Raw genomic sequence first — 19,951 nt, forward strand, 5'->3', positions numbered from 1 at the left:
GATAACGTCATTTAAAAATATATTACTCAAAATAAGTTCCCTAGAATCAGATACTATAGTTGACCTTAATTCATACAACATTTAAAAAAGAAACTAATATTACAATATATTTTAAAGTACGTATAATTATTAATTATAAATAATATTGCATACTAGTATAATTGTCAATGTTAAAATGTATAGCATAGTGTGTAGGTACCCTAACCTCCGATGCTATCAGTAGAGTCCTCTATAGACTACATACGTTAACTATAAATAAAAGTTATTATTGCAAAATAAATTTAATATTTACTCATTAGTTGATGCATATAATAATATTATCAATTTAATGCTTAAATATTTTAAACCTTTCATTTATATTTATTAAAACTAAAACACACATAAAACACATGCCGTACGAGTATCCGATAATTCGATTCGAAACAAAAAATACGACAGAAAGAGAAAAAAGATAACCTAAAATTGACAAGTTTACGAAACAAACAAAATTGTGTGTCTTTTAGACTTTTATTTATATTAATATGTATAATAGCTTACCTTTTCAGCTTTCGCCAAGTAAATCCACAGTTTGCGCCATGTTGAAAACTTCTTTTGGTCACTAAAATTGTATTGCATTTCTTTCGACGCATAGCGGGTGCTAAGCGGTGATCTATAGTTACAGAACTCAGAATTCTGTATTTCCACGGGAGCGTCGATTGAAAACATGTCGAACCACTTAAAAATACGTCTTAATTAATAAAACATTCAATATAAATCTTATTTGAGACTAAACAGCTGACTGGTTGACAAGTTACTGTCATACAAAATAGTTATTTGTCTTCAAGGTCCCACAATCAAATACGCGGGAGAATTCAACTGAGATAACAAGGTTATCGCTTGTAGCCTGATGTAACTTGCTTATTGAAAAATATTATTGATCTTGCAAAAGTAGGGTATTGACGTTGCGATAGGTTCTGTCGCCACGTAAATTGAACTTATTGTTAAAACATTGCATCAGGTTTTTTACTATCGAATAGGCAAGCAGTTATTACTTCAATCTATGACTTCAACATGGAATATATTATGCATACTGTACCTATATCAGGCACATCTCGGAAATTTAACACATGTATTTATTCAAAGCATACTATGATTCAAAGAGATAAAAAAGTAAATGGTGTAAGATGAAGATATAAATTCGAAGATTTATAATTATATACAAAATATTGTTAAACTTCGATTAGTTATCTCAGTATGTTGCAGTTTATCATATTTCAATGAGGCAATCAGTGTGAGAAATTAAAAATTCCATTGTATTGTTATTGAGTCTTATAAGTTTGTGAAGGAATTAAATAAAAAACAAATTTAAAACACACTTTATTTACAACAATGTATTTCAGTCAACAGTGTTGCATAATTATATGTATTAAAAATATATTTCTATATTGTATATAAAAATAACTTAACTCTTATTGTCACTGTGTAGTTAATGATAAAATATATTATATTCTGTACTATAACTTGATTATTGTTATCAGGGTTAGTACTGTTTCGTTTGATATTATAAAATTTTATTAAAGTGATACTTACTACTATTTGTGCTAGGTACTAGGGTTTTCTCTTTTTAAATTCTCTAATGCCAAGGTTCTATACGAGACAACACAACACTGCATTGTATTGAAATTATTTCGTGTGCCAGTTCAATGTAAATGTTATTTTTAATAGTGTGTGTAATATTAAAGTATTCATTCATACATACATTCCATATAATTGAATAAACTGTAGGTATATAATTTATAACAAAATTATCAATAGCCAGTTGCTTGTTACAATGTTGAGGAAAATGTCTACTAAAAACTGTGTAAAAACTATGTAATACACATTTGTGATAACTGGTGATATATAAATCACATGTGGTGGTATATAAATCACAGCTATATGATGGATAGATAGATAGATATATAGACGGATTTCTTTTGCATTTCCAGTATACAAACCGTGTGGAAAAATAATCATATTTATTTAAATAATAATAAAATAACTTAGTACGTATAACTTTTTATATGTTTAGCTGCCTTTATTGACACATCTGGATCCATCATCCATTATTGAATAAATACACTTACGAGACAACATGTGAAGGCGTAAAAAAATACCATTTTTTTAAATATACACCGCATATATATTTTTAGTATAAATATCAGTGAGCGAATATAAAAGCACTAAAACTATGTAGTAAGGCTTTTTCCAGAATTACAGACAGTTATAGTTAGTAATAGTTCTAATACTGTAATATTTTCACCCCCATATACCAAATAACCAACTTGAATTTTAATACACAACAACTTGTTATTTATTACCCGACTGCCAAGGAAGGGTTATGTTTTTCGCGCGTATCTTGTATGTTTGTCTTTCTTTATTTGATCCGATCTTACGAACGGCTGGATACATTTCGATAGTTAAGGTGTCATTATATTCGTCTCAATGACCCAAGTGTCCTTAGATAGGTGTAAGAAAAATAAAATCAAAAGGGCGAATTTATGGCGCGAAATAGTGACACATTTAAAAAAAAAAGTTAACGGAACCTTTCGAGTGGGGTATCAAATGAAAGTAAATTAAACGTAAATTATAAAAACATATTTGTATATATATAAAACTGCAAGATGACTGACTGACAGACTAATTAAATGACTTTTTCAGTTTTTAGAAATCAAACTACAGCCAAAACCACTCAACTTAGAGTACTGAAATTTTGCACAAAGGTTCACTATATAGCGTAAATAAGTACTAAGAAAGGCTTTTTGAAAATTCTACCCCTAAGAGGGTAAAATAGGGGAAAATGGTTTTTTTTGAAATCCTTTAATTTTGAAGCAACTGCTACAAAATTTTGTATTTAGCTTTCTGGATAGGAACAAGGACACACCTATTTATCCCCATCCAAAAAATTAACCCCGTAGAGGGTAAAATAAGGGTTAAAAGTTCATTTAAACAATCGTCAATTTTGAAGCAAACACTATGAAATTTTGTATTTAGCTTGTTGGATAAAAATAATGAAATTCTACCCAATACGAGGTAAAATAATGACCGGAACTTTGAATTACTGATGTTATATATTTTTATGGAGCGTAAATGGTGGATTGTTTTTGCGAAATAGTAACACGTTTTAAAAAAAGTTAACTAAACCTATCGAGTAGGATATCAAAATAAAGGAACTTAAAAGAGATTACACATACGTTATATAATATATACATATGTATTACTCATCGAGATGACTGTCTGAGTCATCTCGATTGTTGCTGTGATAAAGATCAACGCAAAGGGAAACCGCTGAACTTAAGAGTGCTGGAATTTTACTCATAGGTTCTTTATATAGCGTAAATGAGCGCTATGAGGACAAAATAGGATAATATTGTTAGAACATCTTTTGTTTTTGAAGCAGATACCTACTATGAAACTTTGTATTTGGCTTTTTGGATTAAAATAATAAAACGCCTATTTCTCCGTTTTTGGAAATTCTACTTCAGCTTTTATAGTGCAGTCGGGTTTTTTGATTTTTTAATGAATTACTTGTATATTTATTTAATCGCTGCGATTATGAATACTGAGAAATGGAACACATAACCTACCATTACAAAAATATATATTTCACTTTACATATCAATTAGAACTCCAAAAAGAAATCACTAAACATTTTGCATAAATTGATGAACAATATTCAAAGTGTTGTTCTTTATTTTATTTTTATATATTATTCTATAATTACCAAAGTTCCATAATGTAAAAATACAATACAATACATTTTGCACGAACTAAAATTTACAAATAAAATTTCATCCAATCATACCACTAACATATCCACACTATCAGACAATGATTTGTTTGGATTGGACAGGTTCCATTTTGTGAACAATACACAACATTGTTCTGTATTTAAACCTTGTTCTTGAGCGACTTCATCATCTTCTCCAACTTCATTGCCTTCTGAAGGTCGCCGCTGATTTTCAGTTTGCCCATCATGAAAGCCGTTGCAGGTTTCAGTTTTCCTGAAATAAAAAGCGAAACATGTTTTAGTATTAATTTTATTTGCTATCAAATATAAATGCAAAAGTGAGTTTGTTTGTTTGTTTGTTTGTTACGCTTTCAGATCTTAACTACAAAACCGATTGTCATGAAATTTTGTACACACGTTGTAAGGGTTTCAGGAAAGTGCATAGGGTACCTTTTATCCCAAAAAATTACCATTCCCGAGGGATAGATAAAAACCTCTGATCCCGAACGAAGCCATTGGTAAATAATTCGCCAAGTACGAGTCGAACTCGCACATGGAGGCTTCCGTATCACCAAATATTCATTATTTTTTACTTATTTTTATTCTTTTCAACAATATTTAGTTATACTATACAAAAATAGATGGCGTTGGGGCGATGATGAATGTTACGTAAACAACGTATAATAAAATAACTGTATGAAAATATGTTTTATGGTTCTTATTTGTGTTTATTCCGTTTTTACTCTTTGGGTACGGAATCCTAATAACTAGTAATATATAATAGTAAACGTCGTTTATATTTCATGTATTTGTAGTCATCTTTACTCTGAAGAATTTCCCAATGATGTAAAATGAGGTTTTTCAAATAGACACAGAAAGACTAGTAATCAAATTTGAGTTGTCTCATTATTTTTAGATTCTGAAGGGGGTAGAATATCCCGAATTATTAGTATAGTACTAAGAAACAAAATTAGCATATTCCAGCCTCAGTGTTTAGTGATAAGCTATGGTAGGGAATAGTAGATGATATAAAAAGTTATAATGATGCTCACCAGCAAACATGTCAGCGAAGTTATTGCTGTCCATGGTGAGAGTAGCATCGGGAGCGTTCTTAGGCTCCCCCTGGCCACACGCGCCGTCGCCATTCTTTAGGTCCAGGTGCCACACGCCTTCCTCCTTGCCTGGAGGTTGAGAAACGATATATGTACTAAAATAGCTACTACATATATAAGCGTGAATCGTCTATCTGGAAGATCGTTGGTGTGGTCTAACTCCTGTATCTTTAGTAGTAGCCGATAAAATTATTCACTGTATATCATAGATTAGTAAAGATACTTCGCTGCCTTGAAATTGAATGAAGCCACAAACGGCTTATTAACAAGTTCTTTTTTTTTAATTCTTGACAAATAAAAACATTTTTAGAGAAAATTTACGAATAAATAACTAACACGGAGACGTGGCAAAACTTTTTTACGCAACTATTTCAATTCTCAAAACTGGGTACATTTTCTTGTTAGGAGTGAGCAATCTTTACTAATCTATGCTGTATATATACAATTTTGTTTGCATATAGTAAAACATGCCTACATAATTATCAATGTAAAGTAAAAAGATTATTATAATAGTTGCAACATTTCCATGATATGTATGCATGTAGAGTGACAGATAATTTTGCAGAGGTTAATTTAAGACACCTTTTACTGAAACTTATTTATAATAAAAATAAATTTATAATACCTTTGACATTAAATTGGAAAACGGCTTGAGTCTTCTTGACGAGATCAGGTGTGATAGATTTGGGTACATTTTCTTGTTAGGAGTGAGCAATCTTTACTAATCTATGCTGTATATATACAATTTTGTTTGCATATTATAGGTGATAGGCATGTAGAAAAGTAGGGTTTAGTGGAATTTTGAGGAACATTAATAGAAAAAGCCAGAAGAACCGATGAAAATTTAATGACAACGTTTGAAGGAAGGAATGACATAGAAAAAAAACAATATACATAAGAACGTATTAAAAGAAAAATACATTAAAACCTTCTGCGCTAAAATAATAATATAAATTAGCAAATAGTGCGTCGCCTACACATATAGTAAAACATGCCTACATAATTATCAATGTAAAGTAAAAAGATTATTATAATAGTTGCAATATTTCCATGATATGTATGCATGTAGAGTGACAGATAATTTTGCAGAGGTTAATTTAAGACACCTTTTACTGAAACTTATTTATAATAAAAATAAATTTATAATACCTTTGACATTAAATTGGAAAACGGCTTGAGTCTTCTTGACGAGATCAGGTGTGATAGATTTGCCAATGGCGTCAAATAAGGTGGGGATTTGACCACCGGACGGCTGGAAAATAATTAAATAATTAGTTACAATAAGTCTTTTTCATAAATAATGTTCATAGTAATGAGTTTTCAAAAACATTAAATGTATGAGTATTTACTAAAGGAATTCAATTTTATTACATTTCATTGAACTAATGTTTATGATATAAAATTGAATTCTAAGATTATTCATAAAAGCGTCATAAAATATGATACCTAATACCTATACACATGGACAAAATAACGAAATAGACTGCTAAAACACCTATAAGCAAATTTCTTATTTATTTTACAATCTAAAAAATAGACATTTTATAAGGGTTTCAACTTAACGGTGAATAACGTTCTTAATCAGTGAACACTGGGTTGATGCAAAAAATTAGTTGCAAATGTTTAATACAAAAGCAGCAAATTAATAATAAAAAAAAATATAAGCAGTAAAATGTAAACAGATGTTTCTGTTTAAATAAATTTCTTATTATTCATTCATTTGCACAATAAAATAATGTAACTCACGAGTTAAAATTATATCTTAAGTATGTACAGAATTAAAACTAAAGGAATGCAAAAAATTAACACAATATACTTTATAAAAAAATGCATTTTAACAATCTGTTTCGTTATTTTGTCTATGGTTAATCACAAATAAAACGAGCATTACATAGGATTCTTCTGTCTAATCTATCTATAAACTGATATCTCAGATTAAATTTATTGAAAGCAATTTTTTTTCTAGAATCTGTTTCTTTGTTTTGTCTATGGTCATTCGCAAATTAAACCCGCGCATTACATTCTATTCTACTTTCAAATATATGGACTTTGGAGTCTATAAACTGATATCTCAGAATATTGAATGTCATATAATTATTTATCAGAGCCTATAATTTTACAACAGAACAGATAATAATATTGTTGATATAGCCAAAGTTATCGCACATTTGTTATTTAGTGTGAGATTTGCAAGCGAAAGACATTGTAATTTACTAAAGTTTATTGAGCAAATCATATGAATATTTAGCCAATCTAATGTTTTGCGTAACAATTATTGAAATATGACAATTTGTTCTTACTAGACATTATCAAATTTCGATCTTTAGTAGGTAAAAATATGGATAGATTAGTTATTAATAAAAAGCGTTAATCATGTATGCAGGCAGTAGGTAATCTTAAACAGATTAGTATTAGTATCTACAAATCATATTGTTCTTCAAAATCCAAATAACGGTTTTTATTTTTGCTTTTATTGCTAAATAAAATCTTTATTTTTCGGTTTATTTATTAGAATCCAAAACTTTATTAAGGATCACTACTAGAGTAAAAAAGTATTTAAATTTTGTAAAATAAAAGATTTATTTGTTCAAAAAAGCCTTATTTATATCCAACAAATTATCCACCAAAAGATTATTATTTTAACAATATACTTTTAACAAGAAGTAACTCTAAAATATATTAAGAATAAGTGGCCATAGATATATTTATATTGATGTATTTTAAAATAAAATAAAAAACAACTATAATTTTAACGTATTATTTGTTATCTTCACACCTTTTTGGCGGCAGCTTCCCCGGGCACATCCAAAAAGAAGTCAGGTAACAGATTATTTATATTACCTGCGAACAAACACGAGGCCAATTTTGAAAAAGATATTTAAACTTTTGTCTATAAACTGGCATGATAGACAAAATAAGAAGTATATGACTTCTTTAATTTTTGTCTATGGATCAGTGTGACAGACTAAATAAGAAGTGTGCACTTCTTGTAATATTTTGTTGTTATCGAAATATAATATAAGTATTATCATTATTGTTGTTCGCCGCTGTTATAATTTATATCACTGATATATATTTGCCTATTTGAAAAGCTGCTATAAGGTACGACTACGAGTGTGCACCTCAAAGATGAGCGGATGGAGTAGCACCAGCTCCATCCCGAACCGAGATGGGCCCGGACGTGGGCAAACGCCGTCGGGATCGCGGACGAGTGTTATTAGCGTACCCGTGGTCCCGACAAAAGGCGTCCAGAGGAACACCGTGGGGTTTTAGCCGGTAGGAGTCCGGCATATCCTCTCCGCTACCCCCACAGCTGAGAGGAAGGGTTTCCCCACGAAAAAAAAGGACAGTAACGTTTAATCTTCGCACCATTTAATTTCGAATATATGTTTATATTTATATTTATGACCACTGATTCCTATTTTCCGTATTATTGGATGTTAAAAATATTATACATAAACCGTACTGAATAAAATTTGAAAACTAAGACTCAATTATAAATTTACACTACAATACGATTTGCATACATTTAATCAATGAGGAACAAGCACAATGACAGTATTCAAAAATCAAAGAATAAATGACCTAAGAAAAAAGTAAAAACAATATATTAATAACAGTTACATCTGTTGTATTTAAAATAGGTAACACCAGGTAAATGTGTTGTTTCACACATAATTTGAGCAAAAAATCCACTTTTTTATAAGTAAAAACTAATTGTTATTTTATTCCTAATCAAAGCATTGTTTAAAGTGTCAATCACAATATTTTATTTTTGAGTTAATTAAAAAAATGGGTTAAAAGAATTATTAAACACTCAATTATTCCTCATTGATTATCTAGATTAGATCATAAACAAATGCAACAGTACTCCTTATAAGTGCTGTACGATACTTAATATTATTTTTAATAAACAATTGCAACCTGTACATGTTATTATATCAGATATATAAGTGCTGTACATCTTATTATACGGGTATATAAGTGCTGTACATCTTATTATATCGCGTCCAAACGCACCTTCTCGGAGCGGTTCACCGCGGTGGTGTGGTAGCGGCGGACGGAGGACTTGAACGCGTGGCTGATGGTGTGCGGCTCGTCCAAGAACCCGTCCAATAGGAGCTTGTCCACGTTCTCTGCTCATATACCAAGTTTAAAGTGGTTTTTGTTTAGTTTTTAGCAAGGGAGAAGGCAGTCTGATGCAAAGAGCATAAATAAAGGGTCCTTTTTCAAATATTAAGATGTTTTTTTGTTATATGATGATAAACGGAGTTATTTATTCCGGACCCTCCTTAGCGTAGGTCGTCAAAAATTCTGAGACCAGCCGACATATTATCACCTGCCTTCGCATGGACATTTGTCATCAACCTCAAGTTGGGATTGAAAAAATTAAGGTCGATCACAGGTGTACCTACCCTTGAGGACTAAGTTGGTTTGCTTTGAATGTGACTCTCTTTATAATATCCTTACCATAACACAGCAGCGTTTAACACTGCTGTTATTAGACAGAAAGTGCAGTGCCTTCGGAATTGAACTACGAATCTACCTCTCTTCATATTTATATAATAAGTTACATCTTATACTATCGAAAGTAGCAAACCACCTGATGCAAATGCAGTCTGCACCTGATGGTAAGTGGCTACTACCGCCCATAAGCATTTGTATTCAACCCCAAATTATACAGTCCTACCCGAGGTCGGACTTAGATGCGTTGTATCTCAGTACAACGTTGGAACATTTTAGATAAGTATGTCTCCCCCACCATACCCATCAAACCAGAACACAGCAGCGCTTAACACTGCTGTTATTAGGCAGTAAGTAGGTGTGGCGGTGTTGCCTCCGGAGTCGATCCACAAACGGTTCTATCACTATCAAATATGTATGTACATGTTAGTATATGTATGTTTGTGTATATTGCTATACTCACTGGGATCACAGGCGTAAGGTGTGAGGTCCTTGACACCAGCTTCCTTTACAACATCTTCATCAATCGCAAAGTTGCCGGTGTATATCTTTGGGTCCCTGTAGAAATAAAATAAAATTTAAACAATCTTTGCAGCTTTTTGGGAGTTTTGAGGCTTAAAAAAACGCTTTCTACACTCACAGCCCTATCCACACTAGGATTCACTGTATCGTGAGTGCTATGGACACACACAGCGACAAATACACAAACACCCAGACCCAGAAATAGAAATCTAAATTCATCATTTAGAAATCTGTTTGGCCGGGGATCGAACCCGGGATCCTCTGCGCGTCAGACGGGCATAGTGAACGCTCCGCCAAGCGAGTCGTCTTTTTATAATTAAGGAGGCTTTTTTATAATATAGGAGTAGCAGACGAGCATGCAGCCCACATTATGGTAAGTGACTACTGCCGGCCTTGGCCACCTATAAAAACCTCAGATAAGATTACATTCCCACCTGAGATCGGCTACAGATGTACCGCTACCCCTTAGGGCTAAGCTTTAATTTTACAGGCATGTATAATGCCTGTGAAAAATTTCTTTTATACAGAAATAGGTGTGGCGGTGCGCCAATTGGACATACGAACAATAATTATTATGTATTCTGTTTTTTGCAAAAATAGACAATACAGTGGATTATGTGAAACAATAAAAAAAAAAAAAAAAATAACAAATACTTTTCCCATAAAATGTAAGAAAAAAAAATATCTGCAGTTTATCAAATTTTTTTTTTACACATCTGCATAGCCTGATATTCTATTTATACTTCAGATAGAAAAAAAAAAAAAAAAAAACTACTGAAATGTTCACACAAAGGATTATGAAGTAATTATAATAAAAGTATTGCAAAAACGATCAAGGTTATATTTTTAATTGTTTGACGGATAATCATTTAATATTATTATCACAAAGTAACGTTCTAACGTAACCGTTTCCGTTACAAAAAGTACATTACGGCTAACTTAAGCCGTGATACGATATCCCTGTAGTTCCGGGACAAGAATACGGCAACGGTATCCCCTGCCTGTCGTAAGAGGCGACTAAAAGGGGGCTTCTAGGGTCGTGGGTGGCAAGAGAGCTCCCACTCTTCCGTACGTCCGAACCGTCCGGCCAACGGCCCCGGGAAGGACGGCGGTATGTGTGGTCGCATACCGTCGTGAACAACAGACGGTGTGGCGAGCGGCATGCTCACCTGGGCGGAGCCCGACGGCGCAACGCGCTAAGACGACTCCCGGTTGCGTTCCTTTGGAGATCCCGGAGTCCTCTACGCAGCGCCGATGACGGCCACCGGGGGGGTTTTAGTGCGGTAAGAATCCCAGATAATCCTTTGTCACTCCCACGGCATTGGGTACCTTTTGAAGGTTTGAACTCGTGAATAGAAAAAGCCGTGATACGAGTTGAAATCTTACCTGCAAAGCATGGCGTAAGCGGCGTCGGATACGATCTCGGGCTTGCGGCTCGTCGACGTATCGCCCGTTAACATTTCTATCGCCGCGGTGGCTATAGCTGGAAATAATGTATGTTAACTAATATAACAATTTTCTTTATTATACATATAGACATGTGAAATAATAAAGTGGAAGAGCTAAGTTATACATGAAGAAAGGGTGACATATAATTAATTAATTAATTTCACTTTTAATTTAATATAAACGCATAATATAGGTAATTAGTAATGTCGAGACCACAAGGATGTATTGGTAATCGTTTAGAGTAAAATTGTGAATAGAACTAAGTCTTATTTAAGATTAATTATACCAGCCTATGAAGTATTTGAAGACCTTAAATTTTACTTCGCCATAACTTTACAAGTGTTTTGGTGGGATAAAATAATGTAGAATTACGGTTGCTACGGAGTATATGCTTGTAGTTGTGTTGGCTCTTGGCTCTCTGACTACCCTTGCGTACAGCAACTACCAAAATAACTAAATATTTTACCAGTCTTGGGCCAGAGTGCGTTGACACCAATGTTGTACGGCTTGAACTCCTCGCTCATGCCGAGAACGCACATCGACATGCCGTACTTGGCCATCGTGTACGCCACGTGGATCGAGAACCTTCGAACAAGAGGTTTTAGTTAAAATAATTATATATGAAGAAAACAAATAATTAAGAGATATTATAAAAGGTCTAACGCCCATAATTAATACGCAATCTATTTACCTTTGCTTAATTAAGATCGAAATTTGGCAAATTTAAATATGCAGAAACCGTCAAATCAGATATTTGTAGGCAAAATATTGGATGGATTGAATATTAATAACAGGCGTCGAACGATAGCAGTGATAATCTAGAAAAACTCGGCCTCTCGATCGAGTGCTACCTAATTTTCTTACCAATGCGGACTCATGTTCAGCGGTGGAGACAAATTGAGTATGTGTGCGTGGTTGCTGTTTTTCAAGTGTGGCACACATAATTTTGATCTGAAAATATATTTACGATTAGTATGGTCGTCTATAATTTTCTTTTTTTTTATATATAATAGGTGAGTTCATTTGTATAGTCCGCGTAAAACAGCTAGTCCGCTCTGAATATAGAAACGAATCGCGTCGCTATAGCAAATTGTATGACTACACCTGCTCGCAACAACTTCAGAGCGGACTAGCAGTTTGGGGCGGACTGTACCTACTTTAAAGTAATTTTAAATTCGGAACACCGATTACGGATAACTAAAATCGAAATTTAAAAAAGCGACAACCGGATAGACTTTATTATATTTTATATTTTTTGCGCGCTATAATTAAGTACTAATGACTTCCGAGGCCGCATTTGACCCTGAGAGCAGGAACGATTATAACAAGTATTCTATAAGTAAGCTATAAACGGGGCGATGATTCTTATTGATACATGACTGCGGAAGGTAATCTTTTTCAATCATATTCACTTATGTAGACCCCGCGCCGAACTTCTAGTCCGCTCTGAGTATAGAAGCTAGTCGCATCACAACAGCAAATTGTAGATATTAGAGGGACGAAGACAACGCGGTACCCTCCGCTACCCGCTCTGTTGCTACCACTACTACTAGAAGTTTGGCGCGGATTCTACTCATACATCTCATTCTTTGACACTCCCTGCAGGCCAAACGGCTGACGGATTTTTACCATTTGTAGTTTCGTTAGATTGGTCTAATTTTGAACATTATATAATCTACGCAGTCGGGTTCTTTATTTGAAATACATTTAGTATATTTTACTTAAATAATTATATGCAGTTATTTTCAGTTTAACTGGGAAACTCTTGTCGCACAGCGAACTTGGCTGACACACTGCCGTGCGACTCAACACATTCACATAATTATTACCATTAATGATTAAACTATGATAATCATAAAGCATAATAGTATAATAATATGATGTAAGTTATTGAACTCACGCCAAGAAAGTGCCCCTCGTGTTAATATTGTGCATGAGGTCGTATCTCTTCATGTCTGTCTGTTCTGTGCCGGTGAGGGAGATGGCAGATGCATTGTTCACTAGGATGTCGATTCCATTGAACTGAAAACATGAAACAATATTTTTTATTATAATATAAGTAACATTAGTTTTGTTATAATATAGGATCGTGAAATACTTTAAATAATAAAATCTTATTTTCTTAGCTCAGACACATCTTTATTTCATCAAACATTTGACAAGGATAAAATAGAAAAACATTACCAAAGAGTTTAGTAACCTATGATAATACTTTTTCGATCATCGTAGGTTACTACTATTTTTTACTTAAATTAAGATTATACTATTTACTTATTTTCAACAAGTTTCTTAGTGCCTTTGTTTTAAATACAGAAGTGGCATGCATGAGGTCCACTTGATGGTTAGTACCAAGTGCTTAGGACATCTGTAATCAACCCCAGATAAGATTAGAGTCCTACCTGAGGTAGGCTACAAATGCATTTTTTCCCTTGATGACTAAGATGGAACGCCTCGGACTTAAACATACACCAACACAGATACATCACATTGTTGCTATGGATACAGAGAAGCACACACTTACGCTACAAAATAATATAACATATACCTTTTTACCACACTCTCTAATAAAAGTGTGGTAAAAAGGTATATGTTATATTATGTTATATTTGACCTGTATGTATGTATGTATGTAACGGAATCTTTGAACTCGATTATTACCCACTTTGAACGATCCAATTAATTTAAAATTTTGAACAATATCAAGATACGAGACAGACTTTTCCGAGGCGTTCCAGCTTAGTCCTCAGGGGTAGCGGCGCATATGTGTCCAACCTCAGGTAGGAATATCTAATCCTATCTGGGGTTGATTACAGATGTCCATGGGCGGCAGTAGCCACTTACCATCAGGTGGACTGCATGCTCGTCCGCTACTCTTATATTATAAAAAAAAAAAAAAAAAATACGATGACAATACACGATTTTAATAATTTTATCCCATTCTCCCCATCAGGATCGTCAGGAATCAGGATTAACGATTTTCCTTGTGCGATTTTAGCGTGATTTTTAGTATTTAAACTATAATTATTATTTTGTGCTTACGTAGTGTGTCTTAAATAAACAATTATATCTTAATAATTAATTTATCTAACATAAAAAGTAGTGAATTATAAGTTAAATAATATGCATGCATTAATTCTACTAACAAAACCCATTAACAATTATGTTATCAACAACAATATTTTCGAGAATAATTTTCACAAGTACCTACTCATATCAGAAGGTTGATAAATAGGAAATAATTAATTAGGTACTATAATGTTATAAATAATAAAATACATAATTGCAATGAATAGCCTTTGTGCCTTTTTATAGTAGGTAATATAAGAAGGATAAGGTTTGTCCCGCTGCTGGTGTGAGGTTGCTTCTCAAGACTGTGGGAGCCATGGAGCATACTCCACCACGCTGCTATAATGTGCATTGGTGGAGGGGTATAGGCCAACCCGTCTCGAATGTTGTCAGTCCAATGTCCTTCGGTTTATCAGCTGTCCAATGACAACCGGGACCGAAGGCTTAACAAGAAGAAGCAAGTAAAAAATATGCCACTAGCGGTCACCTATCCTCCTGTCGACCGCATCTGTGGTTGCTTAACTTTGTAATCATTTGAGATATATACAAATACAAATTAAACAGGGTTCGATTATAGATCCCATATTAATAAATCCATAGACTGATTACTTGAAGACCTCCTGAGCTGATAAAGTACAGTTAACATTATCTGGTTGACGACAATATTAGCTAGCTTCATTTCAATGCACTGTCATGTCTATTTACAAGAGTTTTTTAATTAATTATTGCTAACAATATTAATTATATGTTAATACAGGAAATGGACAAGGCCAAACTGCACATGTCAAGAAAAGTACACATTTTTTTTTTTTTTTTTTTTTTATAATATAAGGGTAGCAGACGAGCATGCAGTCCACCTGATGGTAAGTGGCTACTGCCGCCCATGGACATCTGTAATCAACCCCAGATAGGATTAGATATTCCTACCTGAGGTCGGCCACAGATGCGCCGCTACCCCTGAGGACTAAGCTGGAACGCCTCGGAAAAGTCTGTCTCCCTTACCACACCCTTCAAACCGGAACACAGCAGCGCCTAACACTGCTGTTATTAGGTAGAAATAGGTGTGGCGGTGGTGCCGCCGGAGTCGAACCACAAAGGGTTCTACATTTCTCCATCTTCTTTTTACTTTAAAAATAGTGTAGCATTTTGTAGATAAGTACAACATTATAAGAAAGATTGTAATTATCTTTTGGGCAGTCGAATTGAACCTGAAACCTTTTGCATGTCAGATCAGTATAAGTGATCAGTAACCGTTGCTCACCTACGTCAAATTAATAACTAAAATATCTAATATTTTTATATTTTTTTATAAAAAAGAATGTTTGACTTAGTTAACTGCCTACCCATTTTAACTCTAAGCAATTAGTAAAAATTCATTATGGTAATATCCATAAACTAAAATTAAATTACAAATATTAAATGCTATGAATAATTTATGTTATGTAATTTAAACTACGAGCCTATCATCATAGGCTCTAATTTGGGGTCAATATTCTAATTTTGACGGTGGTAGAACCCATTATGGTTCGACTCCGGCACCACCATCGCCACACCTTTTTGTGCCTCATAACAACAGTTTTAAGCGCTGCTGTGTTTTCGTTTGAAGGGTGGTAAGGGAGACATACTTTTCCGAGGCGTTCCAGCTTAGTCCTCAGGGGTACCGGCGCATCTGTGCCCGACCTCAGGTAGAAATATATTATTCTATCTGGAATTGATTACAGATGTCTATGGGCGGCTGAAGCCACTTATTATCAGGTGGACTGCATGCTCATCTGCTACTACTACTATATTATAAAAAAAAATGCTGTTTCATGGTTATAAGGAAGAATGTTAAAGAACTCTTGTTCTTAAATAAATTTACAACTATTTACAGGAAAGTAACGAGTTTTTAAAGTAAGAATATATTAACATTACTGTGTTGTTAATTATTATTTTAATTACGAAAAGGTTTAATGTGAAAAGACAAAAAAAATATTTCACATGGTTATAAAAAAGTAATAAACTTTTATATGCTGTTGGCAAGGTCTTACGTTTAAGGTATGTGTGATCTAAGAATGAGAAAGGTTGGCTTATATATAATGATGAGGTAGGCAGGCTATCTGATGGTAAGCAGTCACTGTCATCTATGGACATCCGCAATACTGATGTGTCACCAATGCATCGTCTGCTTTGAGGAAGAGCTTTTTTTATAACATAGGAGTAGCAGACAAGCATGCAGTCTACCTGATTGTAACTGGTTACTGCCGCCCATGGACATCTGTAATTAACCTGATAGGATTAGATATTCCTACCTGAGGTCGGCCACAGGTGCGCCGCTACCCCTGAGGACTAAGCTGGAACGCCTCAGAAGAGTATGTCTCCCTTACCACACCCTTCAAGACGGAACACAGCAGCGCCTAACACTGCTGTCATTAGGCAGAAATAGGTGTGGCGGTGGTGCCGCCGGAGTCGAACCACAAAGGGTTCTACCACCTTCAAAACTTTTTGAACCTTCCTCAAAGAGCCCCATGTTATAGGGAAAACCTCGGAAGGAAGTTAATTCCACATTTAGCATACACAACTAAAATGACTGTGCAAACAGAATCTTGTTGGACCACCATGAGTTCATGTGTGATAATTTATATAATCTAAATTACTAGATTATTTAGAAATTTTAGATGTGAACACATTTCTAGTGTACACCATAGATGTGTACATTATTCTTTTGTGTACTTGTCTTTATGCATATGTCTATATACAAGAAAATCTCAGTGTGCGCCATACATGGTTCAAGGTAAATGTACCTTGTAATTAACCTGATTTTTATCTAATCTTTATGGCTACCTGTTAACGAATACTTAATTTGTTTAGTAATAAGTTATACACAATTAACAACGAATATTGAATGAGATTATATCTTTTTATATTTTTAACCAAACTGTAAATATTAAATATTACATTATTTTTTTTGTTAATGTTTTTGTAGCTAAAATCGCACAAACACACAATGAATAATTAAGGAAATAATTAAAATAATGGGATATAACACTATCATACTACCAAATGCATTTGTAACTTGATGGTAGCTTTATTTTATAGGATTAAAGTAGTGTTGATCACACAATCCACATTGTGATAATGGTCACCACTGCCGTCACACTGTACAGGTTCTATTTGAGGCAAGCACAAATGCATGTCCATTCCTAAGGATTGTGATAGGTATAGTCCGCGCCAAACTGTCAGTCCGCACTGAAGTTGTTGTGCGCAGGTTTAGTTAGCATATACTCCGTAACTCAAGGGCACAGTAAAGCAGCTATGTACCCTTGGGCGAGAGCAGACGGCTGACAGGAGGGTAACGCTCTGTCTTCACCCCGCAATATCTGCAATTTGCCATTACGACACTACTCATTTCTATATTCGTAGCGGACTAGCAGTTTGGCGCGGACTCTGCCTTATATCTGAGTCAGGCCAAGTTATTTATATTGTAATAAGAGTTCAAGTGTAAGTGTACATTGTTAATATTTATCTTATATATAAAATTCTTGTGTCACAATGTTAGTTACCATACTCCTCCGAAACAGCTTTACCAATTTTCACTAAATTTTATAAGCATATTTAGTAGGTGTGAATCGGCTACTATCTATTTTTCATACCTCTAAGTGATAAGCGTTGTTCACCCTTAACATTTTTTTATTTATATGGCAACACAACATTTGCTGAGTCAGCTAGTTGTAATATAAACATCTTACATGTTACTACTCACTATCCAGTACTTATGGCTATAATTTCCATACATGATACAGTTGAGCATGCATCATATAATACAGCCAATGGGATTACATGCATGCATGCATATAATACTAGCTTCTGCATGCCTTACTTTGGAGTGGATTTGTAAAAGATTAAGCAAATGACTATGTAATGGTCAATAAAAGAAAAGTCGATGATGTAAAGTTATACCATAGAAGTTACTCAATTTTAAATATTACAAAGATGATTAAATATACATTGGTAGAGATTAACAATCACTTATATACATAAAATAGCAATTAGAATATAAAAATAGCACTGTGGGACCGGCATTTATCTTGATAATTACCACTTGAAACCTTGCATACTAATGTAAAGTTATTAATACTGATCTGTTTCCCATGGTTTCACTAGCATTTACATGTAAATATTCTGGAGATATTATGGGTTTTTTATGTGGAACCCTTATTCTCTTTCTAAGTTAAAAGTAGTTTAATTTATTCCTTATAACATCAGCTAACAACAAATGAAAGTTCCATTCATAACAGTCCAGCCATTTTGAAGATTAACCAGAACACACAGACAACAATTTCTAGTTGTTTTTTTTGTTTTAAGTAAGTTTTTTCGTTTTAAGTTTGTGTGTACTTTCACATGGAATTAATAAAATACTGTTTTGGCATTCTTCTTCACTTAACACATATACACTTCAATTTTATTTATTTTATAGATTATCTCACCTTTTTAACAGCTTCATCTATGGCTTTTTGCACTTGTTTCTCGTCCCTGACGTCCACAATGCATGGCAATGCCTTCCCGCCAAGGGCCTCAACTAAAAATCATGAATAAAGATATTATGCCTGTAGAAAATAAATAAAACTAAATTTTAATTATATTGACACAGGAATTTCCATTATTCAATTTAAATTTAGTAAGTAAAATTAAAATTAATTTACAGATTTAAGTGTTTTAGATTTTAGAGTTATTTAGACTTAATTATTGTTTACAACTTCATATTATTTTACAAATAAAAAAAATATTTGTATCTAATATATTTGGACACATTTTTAATATTATGTAAATTTGCTTAAGATTTTAAATAGTTAAATCTAAAAACGTACGAATTAAATACTGTTTGCACGATTAAACTTTCACAGGTCAATGTTCCTGCCAACAGGGGGTCCAAAGTCCAACATAATAAATGTCATTTATAACAACTTTTTTGATACAAACTATTACTTTATACGGTCAATAGCAAAGAGATAAACAAAGGAAATTAGATTTGAACTTTTGTTATTGTTACAAAACTTACTTTCTTCGGCGGCAGTGTAAATTGTTCCTGGTAGTTTCGGATGGGGCTCCGCTGTTTTGGCGGCAACCACAACGTTAGCACCATCTTTCGCGGCCTTCAAAGCAATAGCTTTACCTATACCGCGCGAAGCACCCGTTATAAATAACGTGCGACCAGCCAATTTCCTATTTCGAAACCATGAAAATTAAATTTATAAATATAGGACATAACACCTCATATCACATTTTCATTTTAATTTTCGTAACCTTACCCTGTATTAGCTACTAGACTCATTTTGGAAAGTTATCTCGAATCAAACTTTGATCCTAAATTTATAAAACCGTGGAACAAAGTTGGTAACTTTGACCGACTGATAAAATAAATTACATACAGATACAATCCAACGTCATGTTTAAATTATTGGATGAGCGGAGCTGTCATAATTATGTCAGCGATGACGATTTTAGAATTTGTCAGTGTCATTGACATTTTAAGAAAAACGGATACCTGTACCAATTTTTATACATAGATTGATTGAAAATTGCATTTCAAAATTATTGCCAATTTATATTC

At 33.5% G+C, this 19,951-nt stretch overlaps 2 protein-coding genes across 3 annotated transcripts in view; both read right to left on the reverse strand.

The window, feature by feature from the left end:
• Adsl (adenylosuccinate lyase) overlaps positions 1 to 840 on the reverse strand; it is a 42,540-nt gene extending 41,700 nt beyond the window's left edge. The window contains exon 1 of the mRNA XM_073075634.1: positions 538 to 840. Within this exon, the coding sequence (XP_072931735.1) occupies positions 538 to 705 (168 nt within the window). The 5' untranslated portion in view covers positions 706 to 840. The remainder of the gene's footprint in view (positions 1 to 537) is intronic.
• A 2,702-nt stretch (positions 841 to 3,542) lies between these two features.
• Positions 3,543 to 19,815, reverse strand: Hsdl2 (Hydroxysteroid dehydrogenase like 2). 2 transcript variants are annotated; one of them, XM_073075639.1, is made up of 12 exons: positions 19,650 to 19,815; positions 19,400 to 19,563; positions 18,828 to 18,919; positions 13,196 to 13,317; positions 12,160 to 12,246; positions 11,762 to 11,880; positions 11,233 to 11,329; positions 9,788 to 9,882; positions 7,637 to 7,701; positions 6,010 to 6,112; positions 4,801 to 4,929; positions 3,543 to 4,022 (listed from the first exon to the last, which is right to left on the reverse strand). In XM_073075639.1, exons 1-12 carry the CDS (start codon positions 19,670 to 19,672, stop codon positions 3,910 to 3,912), a joined length of 1,209 nt encoding a protein of 402 aa, XP_072931740.1. In that variant the 5' UTR covers positions 19,673 to 19,815; the 3' UTR covers positions 3,543 to 3,909. The 2 variants fall into 2 exon arrangements, with proteins under 2 accessions (XP_072931740.1, XP_072931739.1); XM_073075638.1 differs by lacking the exon at positions 7,637 to 7,701 and adding an exon at positions 8,881 to 8,996.
• Between the last annotated feature and the right edge of the window lie 136 nt (positions 19,816 to 19,951).

This window comes from Epargyreus clarus, unplaced genomic scaffold (assembly GCF_041222505.1).
Source record: "Epargyreus clarus isolate Ecla_fem2 unplaced genomic scaffold, WU_Ecla_fem_2.2 ptg000008l, whole genome shotgun sequence".
Lineage (NCBI taxonomy): Eukaryota > Metazoa > Arthropoda > Insecta > Lepidoptera > Hesperiidae > Epargyreus > Epargyreus clarus.

Coding starts and splice junctions, on each gene's coding strand:
- Hsdl2 (XM_073075638.1), bottom strand. CDS start 19,672: ATGAGTCTAGTAGCTAATACAGG. Junction 11,881..12,159: donor CTGAACATGAGTCCGCATTG/GTAAGAAAATTA, acceptor TCTTGTTCGAAG/GTTCTCGATCCACGTGGCGT. Junction 4,930..6,009: donor TTTCCAATTTAATGTCAAAG/GTATTATAAATT, acceptor CTCAACCTCCAG/GCAAGGAGGAAGGCGTGTGG.